The sequence below is a fragment of the Coccinella septempunctata genome, chromosome 4, assembly GCF_907165205.1.
Source record: "Coccinella septempunctata chromosome 4, icCocSept1.1, whole genome shotgun sequence".
Taxonomy (NCBI): Eukaryota; Metazoa; Arthropoda; class Insecta; order Coleoptera; family Coccinellidae; genus Coccinella; species Coccinella septempunctata.
The window spans coordinates 27723990-27734165 of record NC_058192.1 but is presented as its reverse complement, the minus strand read 5'-3'; the positions used below and the strand labels follow the sequence as shown (position 1 = coordinate 27734165).

The window sequence follows — 10176 nt, the reverse complement described above, 5'->3', positions numbered from 1 at the left end:
AGGCTATTGAAGGTGGATTCACCGCTGGAGATCTGGTGTGGCTACATAATCCACAAAGGAGGAAAGGTTTTTCACCAAAGCTGCAGAGGCAGTGGGAGGGACCGTATGAAGTAATCAAGAGGATAAATGATGTAGTTTACCGGATAAGGAAGCTCCCCAGAGGAAAACCAAAGGTTGTCCATTTCAACCGATTAGCCCCGTACGCGCAGGACAAAGAAGAAGTACGTCTTGTGGAAGCCCCGATGCAAGGTAGCAGCGATTACCAGAAGTTTATGGATTGTTATGGTGAAACACGCGTTGCACGGTTCGGCGTTACACAGGAAGTACATCAAGATCTCTTTACCGTGTCTGAGGAATACTCTCTCGCTCATTGTGTAGCGGAGGACCTTCGTATGAGCAAAGGAATAGCCAGAGTATTCAGAAATAAATTTGGACGTCAGGAACAACTATTGCGACAGCAGCCAAGAATCGGAAAAGTTTTGAAATTGAAGGCTGAAGGTCAGTTCATTTATTACTTAGTCACAAAGCAACATTCCTATCAGAAGCCAACCTATCAGAATCTATGGACGGCACCGCATAGCTTGAAAGAAGACCTTCAACGCTTTGGGGTTAGGAAATTAGCTGTTCCCAAGCTCGGTTGTGGATTGGACCAGCTAAATTGGCGAGTTGTGCGAAGCATGCTGGAGGTGGTATTTCAGGGGACTGGTATACGGATCCTGGTGTGCAGTTTCAACCCAAAGCAGGCCAGGGAGCCTGGAAAAACTGTGGAGTGCTACTTCCATCAGAATGGCTACTGTAGGAATGGTGATGAGTGCAAGTTTCGCCACGGTCCTCGGAGGAATTCACTAAATCTGTTCTGGGACAGAACAGGCTTAAGGAGGGGACAGTGTAACCAGTCCGGCCCTTGCGGTCGGACCTTTCGAGAACCAGAGCGGTCGAGAGATTCCAGAATAACCGCGAATCTACCTGAATGTTTCCGGCGCCTATATAAGCCCAGCGGAGGAGCAGGTAGGCAAGTACAAGTACAGTAACAGTGCAAGCGACTAGTGGAAATAAACAAGAGTGGAAATAAATATTAGTGTAATAGTTAGTTTGTGAGATATATGTGTATTAAGTGTAAATAAATAATTTTAATAAGTTAGACGTTTTAATCAAGCGAAGAAAACGTTACAATAAGTTTTGGATAGATTCAAGAAAAGTTTATTATTTATTAGCCTTTCATGTGACACACAGTCGGGTGACAGAAAGGTCTTTCAGCCATATTTCAAAGCTAAAAAGTGTTTCTCGATCTACGTTAACTCAGGGACAGGGGCGGATCCAGGATTCGAGTTTGTGGGGGGCACAACCCCCTCCCTCCCCATTCCCATCTCGCTCAACCTAAAATGTTCTATTCTAATCTGAAAGAAATACTTTTTTATGCCAATACTCAGACATCTTTAGGCTTTTTCTATTCTCAATATATATAGTGAAAAAAACGGTTATCGGTCAATAATAACACGAAAATATAAAACTAAATACGTAGTCGTATTCAGAAACGGGTTCATATCTCCCAGATTCAAGTTTTGGTAGACTATTCGAATACACTGACGTAAATTTTCGGAAATAGGTTTGAAAATCATATGAAAATTTAGTGCAAGCTAGGAAGGAATTTTTAGTCTTAGGGGGGCACGTGCCTCCTGTGCCCCCTTTACTTTTTATATAGTATGCCAATTTATATAATCTCTTTATGGTTCAAAATAATATACTTATAAATACAAATATCTATCGAATGAAATTTTCATCTAGGAATAAAAAACGCTGTTTTGGAGAGTTTCAAATAATTTTACTTGCAAAAAACCTATATTTAGTTATGATCCATTTTCATTTCTTTTTTTCCTCATTTTTAACAAACTTCGTAGTGACTCTAGCTTGTACATTCAAAATATCAAAAATGTTCAATGATATCTATTTTGGAAGGAAAATATCCGATTTCATTACGCTCAACTCACACCATTTGTATATAACACTTTTTTTCCTATACTATCTTTTCCGATTTGGACCTGGTAAAAAGATATAGACATTTCAAGTTTTCATAATGAGCTGTGCCACCCCTGAAAAAACAAAATTCAGAATAACAAGCTAAATCTGTGGCACACACGTCTCCGTATCTTTAAACAGAGTTGTATTCAGCCAAAATACCCATTTTTCTAATTTCACAGATACTTTGTAAATTATTCGAAAACGGCGCATATTATATAAGAAAATATGTATTTTTATGGTACGTGATGGCCATAATGAGAAAAGTGGAAGACGTGGGTGATATCTTGTGTTCGAAATAGATTCATCAAATAAATGAAAAACTATATTCCTATATTGATATCATTTCGATAAAACCGTTTGTGATATAGAAATGAAATAACATTTTTTATGGTTTTTCAACAGCCTGTATCTTTCAAACCGAGCCAATTCGGAAAAAATGGTAAAGAAAAAAGTGTTTCTTTTGACGTCAAGAATCTACTGTTAAAATATTCGAGCGAGTCGAAGACTCACCGTGTATATTAGACAATGCTAACATTCAACACCTTCGGGGGGGGCCCGTAATTTCTGTATGTTCTATTTTCAACTCTTCCGTACAGCCAGTCCTACCTCGCAAACTGTCAGATAAGCATGAATTCATTATCAGAGACACGAAGGGCATATACTGTATCTTAATCTGACCTAACACGCTCAGTATGTACATCTATCGATTTTTTTTACATCTTTGAAGCCCTGCAGACGCTTTCCCCACCGCTGAAAGTGGTGGTATCATAGATTTTTTTTTTCTACCATCCAATCTTCAAAATCCACGACGCTCGAGTAAATCCCGATTTAGCATCGACGGCTCCCCAACTACTAGGCAAACGCTTTTCCAGCGCCCCTTTAGCAGCCAATGCAGCCATATAAAAATTTATTCTCACTTCTCACTCAAAGCTTATATACCTAACTATAATCTTTGCTTCTCACTTATGCTATATTTTGATGACTCCAGTTGGCGTTTTTGCATATATGATTTTTGCGATAGTGATGATTAGGGATTTTGCATTTCATTACTACAACTTGTAGTTGTAATTTCAACTACAGTTGCACTATCCTCAATATTCGGGCTTAGAAATATACGATAATTTTATCACATCTTTCTTAGAAATTTTTTAATAAGTAAGCAAATCTCTCCACTTCAAAAGAACTAGAAAAGACTGAAATTGGTGATTATAGAAATGTGAATGCCCAACTCCAAAAAGAGGATATGGCTTAGCTTATTAGGTCTCTGCAAGATTATTTTAGAAGGATAATTCAGCCTCATGGAATTGCCCTTAGGAGTGAATGAATAATCTTATGATTAGAGTGAACAACACAAGAGAACAGATCAGACATGATACTCATCAGGGAAACAGATTTGACTGTGTATATATGTGTATCACTAGATGATGTTGTATTATCATAAATTAAGTAAACGTTTGAAAACAATTCGCTTATTGTATTTGACGAACGAGACAGTTCACATTGATTAATTATTAATTAATTAATTAAAAAAATTTTGTCTACATTTTTCCGTGAAGAAATATGGGGTTCCGAATATTTCTCTGGAATTTTCGATATGTTAATATAGTCTTTCGTTAGTATAACGAAATATAATCCAAACGAAGGCACCGCACTCAAGAAAGACTTGGTAGTTTTTATGGCAGTATAAATCTTGTTTTCAAAGGTCCAATTGTTAATTATGGCTCACTCTACCTCAGAAGGGAAGCATTCAACATACGTATTCTTCACTAAATATTAATGTTTCGGGCAAGGAATAACCCCCCCGCATTTTTTCGCATTTTTAGTATACATCCTGTAGAGATAGCAATAACTCTGATTTGATGTCGAGTATGCATATATTACTAGCAACTTCTCAATTCATCTATCAAAAACTATTGAATCAACTTCCATAATATAATATTCAAATTCCACAATAAAACTTGAGGGTATTACAAGAGGAGACCCTCCTTCCTCTGGCTGGATACCGAAAATTTTGATTTACTTTTACTTGCATTCTCTATGCTGAAGATACAACCCTTACAAAATACACAGGAATTACAGATACATGGAATGGCCGTTGCACTGCTACGAACGCATGCTACACTAGTGAGGGTAACTTCCATACATAGAACATCTTCCATAGTCCACACATTCGATATACTTTCTCTGTCTGTCGTTCCATGGATAAAATATTCAATAAATAAATATATACAATTTTCTATCTGTTCGCACAGAAAATGGATGTAACAACAATGTTAACCTTTTCAACTGTGACTAGCATCACTAAAAAACTATCTTACTCTTTGGGCGAGAACAAAAAACGTTTATTTTCCATTCCATGTTACAAAATGCAACCCCTGGTGAGTAATCAAGCTGTTTTATGTCTGGAGGGAAAAAGGATCTAATTTAATTCGATAGGTCAAAAAAGAAAGGCGATTGATCATTAAAAATCGATATAATTATCACATACCAATATGGTGCCCAATTAATAGAAATAGAAAAGCAAATGATACAACTCATCATACAGTTTTAAGTATTTTAAGTCATCATAAATCACAGATTATATAACATTCATCAATAATTAATTAATGGATCCACAACAATATTCAGATAATTTTTGTTCTATTACACTATTATTACTTCATTCAATACGTACAATTTTCTCAACATGAAATTTCTTCAATAATTGAATAATTCAATGACTCGAAAAATCTTATTACAGTTACATTACATACTATAGCTGAAACTTGAAAATAATCGATGAATGAGATGCAATACGAAAGTCTCAAAACTAAATGTCTAATTATCACACATTTTTACTTCCATTTTTCTTTATTTGAAAACCTTGGAATGTTCTTTGATTAGGAGTATACATGGAAATGGTTCGAATCCATATAAGCAGTTATATTAGGAGATAATATAGCGGTGATGAACATAGTTTTGATAAAGATGAAGTTTTTGAAAAAATTATATCAGCACGGAATTCATAAATGATTACACATTTTTTTTATTATAATATCTTTCGGTTAAGAAGATTATTTTGGATCTCTGTTTTTTTTTTAATTCCTGGTGATACATCAATATCATCGAAATTTTGCACAAGTCTGGGCATCGGTTCTTCACATGTACCTGCTGAGTTTCAATTAAACTGAAACGACAATTTTTCAAATATAAAAATGATTCAAATGCCCAGTAGCTTCAAAACCATCAAGCGGATTTAGACGTATCATCGGTGCCCTTGTTACTACGTAAACATAACTATTAATAACGTCAGTTTGATGACAGCTCCACTAACTTTATTCAATATAATAAATAGAAAAGAATTCTCAATATGAAAAAGAAGTATTCAGACTACATATTCTCGGACGTATCCGTTTTGAAACATTTCCGGAACACTCGCATCTATCAAGTTATGGTAACCCCCTGGTTATAATTCCAAAGAAAGAAGCCATAATCCCTAGGGATGTATTTGTATTGTATAAATAATAAGGTAATCTCGATTCGTCAGAAAGCGTAAGGGTTCATACATCGTTACTTAGAACTATTTCCTAGAAAGGGAGCAATCTAATTGACACATGGCGTTTCTTTCCTGGGTCTTAGTAACTTTGCATAAACCCACCATAAATGGCAAAAATGTCCTTCTGTAACGATCTTGCAACGGACGTCCATAACCAAAACAACAATTCCTCGGCCTCTGGGTTTTACCCCAACTGAGCCAATCCGAGGCTCATGACCTTGGCTCGAAATTAAAATTCCACCTCTGTTTGGAATCTGAATCACACCCAGACTCTACAGCAACTTGAAAATCTCTTCGCCTGAAAAATGTAACAGCGAATCGCCTAACAACGATGTTTTGGTGACATAAAATCTCGTGGTAAACCAAGCACATGAAACTGATTGTGAGAGTTCGCATTTCATTTACCTATTTATTTATAAGCTAGAAAACCTCGTGTTGCTAACTTCATTTCTTCTCTTTTATTTATTTTCTTTATTTCACCTGTCTTTGTTATAAGGGATCTATCCCACTAACTAAATTTTTACCCAAAAGTTTCACTACCTAGAAAAGAGGGGTTTCAATTACAGAAAACGAAGTTCGAAAAATGAAGAAATTACAGTGACAAAAATGAAGATATCTCTCCCTTCTCCAACTTCTTTCACCGATAGTAGTTGATGGAAAGAACAAAAATCAGATTGAAGTAGGTACCGTTGCATATAAGTAGGCGAGAGAGATTGACAGGCTATTTATTGGTCCTGGCTACAATAGGGAATACTCATTCCGACGAAAATGATGTATTTTTTATCAAATATCTTTGAAACGTCACATTTTGAAATAACTATTTCAACCGTTTCCCCCAAAAAATTATTTTAAGTACTTGAAAATGAAAAATAAAAATGGGTATTTAAAGCGTTTCGTTTCAATTGCACAAGTTGGCAACATCGACTGAAATATAATATAATAAAGGACAACAAATACACTATCTTGATGAGATAGACAAAGATGGCTGTCTATGAAGTCTGGGACGAACGAGGAAGGTCGTAAAATTTTAAGGGACTTTTATGGACGGTTGCTGTTGAGGGTCGCCAGCGGATACGCGCCTTATAACGGCTTTGAATCAACAGCTGTTATTTTATGAACAAGCCATTGTTCTTTTCTTCTTCTAGTAGGCGCTGTTGTCAAATCGTTAACTAGAGACGAAGCGATTTAAATTTTAAAACCTCATATTTGAAGAATGATTTTTAATAGTTTCTGCGGTGCATTATGCAGTGCTGACGGTAAATCTTTGGTGGATAACGACAAAGACGCTTCGAAATTTTCCTTCTTTTATTGTACCCCAAAAAAAAACATGGCAAATTTTTTATCTGAGAACACTAGTCTTTGATAATTCGACGATTTTTTAATTTGCTTCTTATCGAGTCTTCTTTTTCTTAGGGAACAAAACATAAGGCAACCGTGGCGCTAGGGAAATATCGACGTGTCTTTCCCTGAAAAATATTGATCTGAAATGATAGTTTAACCACTGTGTAAGCTTTTAGCAACAACCATCATCGCTGGAAATAATTCGACACACAATTTTCCAAGATAGGTCCAAATGAGAATCAAGGCATTCCAAAATTGAAAAAAAAAATCTAAGTACGCACCAGTTTTCACACCAGAGATCGGAAAAAGTTATTCGCTACGCTCAAGCAACCCTCGCCCTTCGTAGTTCATTTCCTGGCTCACAACCAGAAAAACATTGGACCTGTCGCAGTCATTAAAAAAACCCATTCCTTGGCGGCCTGATTTCTCACTCAATACGAAACCTCAGAATAAATAAAATACAAATAGCACCACAAGGTCAATTACCAACCACCAAAAGGTCGACGCCAAACCAGCAAGTGAGTATCAACAGAATTTCCGACGATATGTTTGGAGATCTCAAGAAAATATGTATAATTCCGGCTATATACCACTTTAAGAGCGGAGAGAGGGTTGTCTGAGCTTGAGCACGGTGGTTGAAAGTAAGATTTACGAAGATTCGATGGCAATGATAGGATAGGAACCACAAAAAAAAATCAACAATAGTTTTTCTGTTATATACTTACTTTTGTACCCAGTTTCATTGAAGTGTTTGAATCAATGAAATTCATTCCATTTCCTCTTTCCGGAAATATGTTGCCAACGATAATGGCAAAATTTTATTCTGATTTTTTTCGTTCAAACTATTATTTTGCATCGGGATCCAAAATATTGTCCACGAGTTATGAATCATCTTTATTACAGAGCGTTAAAAAAATCCGACAAATATGCCATGAAATTTTGATATTTCAAGTTTTGTGTTGAATTTACTTCAATATCCTATGCTCACTCGATGAATTTTTTGGAACTTCTTCAGTTGATCATTTTTCTAGCTGAATCTGCTGAATCATACCCATAGCATATGCTAACCAATAACTCAATTAACAAATTACTTTTTCAGTCGACCTTGAAATTGGAAGTTCAACAAACGAAATTTCCCATTATGATAATGAGCGATTTCCTATCAATGCAGGATATATGTAATATAGAATACAGAGGAATTGGAAGATTTCGAATTATTATAATAATTCCACAATGGTATTTAATTGAGTTCAGCTTGAAATTAAAATTAGTGAAGTTTTACGAAAAGGGTATTTTCAAATGTAGGCCTTTTTTGACAGAAGGTAGAGCTCGGAATTGTCTATATAAAATATTCAAGTTCGATTGGATTTTATTAAATTGCAAGAACATGACGGGACAGTGCTAGGCGACGCCGGCCATGGGAAAATAAAACAGATAACTGATCTGTCATTATCATTATTTACTATGCTTTTCATTCGAGAGAATATTTTTATGGGAAATTTCAAAGAAAATCTGTGTATCGTGGAAAGTATATAAGGTAAAAACAGTGTACAGAATTTGAAAAACTATCGAAAGTGCTTGTGGGACTGTTCGTTGACAAAGTGCTATTATTGTTAATTTTTCTAACATTCCTGTCTTTTTATATTAGTTCGAAAAACGTATCATCGAAATGGATGATTTCATAAAAAATCGCCCAAGTTCAGAATGATGAGAAAAATACAAACATAATAATAGCTTATTTTACTGGCTGCATTAGTGTGCATTATTTCGAATATTTGTCACTGTTGGTGGGTACTTCACGTGTATCGAATCCGAAATTTTTTTCATGTTGATTCTAAATTTAAACGGAACCATAATGGTTGCTTCAGTCATCACGAGATGAAGTGTTTGTCGAGTTTTCCGATAATTCAGATCACAAGGTCGAATAAGGATATATTTTATCAATGTTTCTTCTTCATTTTGAAACTTTTTGTATTAGTGATTTTTGGTGGAACGCTTCATTTCGAGCAGTTGTAGGTTCTGTAAAAAAAATACCTTTGAAAACACCCTGCATATTATAACCATTTCAATTTGATGTGGCGTACTCTAAATTCTTTCTTCAAAGAAATTCAGCTCGTAATCAGAAATTTTCTGCCTTGGATTATTAACTTTATGTATATATACATATATTTTTATTCTTTTTTGGAGTCATAAAACTATTTAGATTTTTTCAAGTTTCTTAATTTATTATTCTATTTTATTTTTGACAAACTTTAGATCCTTATACGTATACAATTCTGACTTTTCGAAAATACATTTTGGAATCTCAAGAAAGACTGGCTCATATTTTTGGATGCTCTGTCGCTTTCAAAAATAAAACCATAGATTATTATTTCATTATTGTAGCTATTTGATGTGAAGATTTTAAGCTTGGCAAAAATAAAATAGAGTAAAGAAAGTCGAAATACATCCCTAATTGAATTTATTTCAAATGTTTTAACTATTCGAATATTCGAACTCATGCATCGTACAATTTATTTGGTATTAATCAGTAGGCAATGATTTAAAAATGAAGCTGGCGCAGGATTCATGTGACTATTCATACGACTATCGTCATAGTTTCTCTAGAATACAGGCGGAAAATTCATGACTGCACATTGATCAATATGCATCGCAGGAAGCATATGCAATTCACTGAAAAGAGTATAATCTACTTTCAAGTTTCAGCTTAGGTTCAATTGTTACCTCTTTTCAAAAAGAGCGTTCTCAATTTCCATTATTTATTATTTTTCAATATATGCAAATATTGTGATGTTTTCACATTTGGAAAATAGTACGAATGAAAATTTTTGTGGATCTTCTTTCCAAGTGGATAATGATAGGGCCGCATTTCTCTCTGAGAACGCAAATTGAAAAATTCGTATTACCTATGGAAAACTCATTCAGGAATATTAATAAAACGCTTCTTTCATAGCAATAAACTTTCACTGCTAGCATTAAGATTAGGTAGCGATATAAAAACAGAATTACTCTTTTTCATAATATTTTCAGTCTTTGAATGCTCCACATTAGTGCCCACTGAAGGATGCTGAATATCCAGAGCTAGAATTTCTCGTTCTTTCATTCTGGGGTCTGTCCAACCGATATTTACAAAATTGGATTTCGGTTTTTCTGTCTTTTCTGGAGTTCTTTCACAAAGATCTTCAACCTGTAAAAACTGTTTGTTGTAAATTGGACACTTTTAATTTCTTCTTCATAGTGCTAAGTCTGGTCAAATGGACATATAAAATTTTTAATTAGGG

The 10176-nt window shown here is 34.9% G+C and overlaps 1 protein-coding gene across 3 annotated transcripts in view; it reads right to left on the bottom strand.

Annotated features, from left to right (window-relative positions):
* Nucleotides 1-6567: 6567 nt before the first annotated feature.
* Nucleotides 6568-10176, bottom strand: part of LOC123311227 (E3 ubiquitin-protein ligase MARCHF8) — a 32644-nt gene continuing 29035 nt past the window's right edge. Inside the window, exons 5-6 of one of the 3 annotated variants that reach the window (XM_044895062.1) lie at nt 9905-10091; nt 6568-8914 (exon numbers count right to left, since the gene is read on the bottom strand). In XM_044895062.1, coding sequence (XP_044750997.1) covers nt 8850-8914; nt 9905-10091 — 252 coding nt within the window. In that variant the 3' untranslated portion in view covers nt 6568-8849. Of the gene's footprint in view, nt 10092-10176 lie in introns of all 3 variants that reach the window. The other 2 variants (XM_044895064.1, XM_044895063.1) reach the window with 2 other exon arrangements.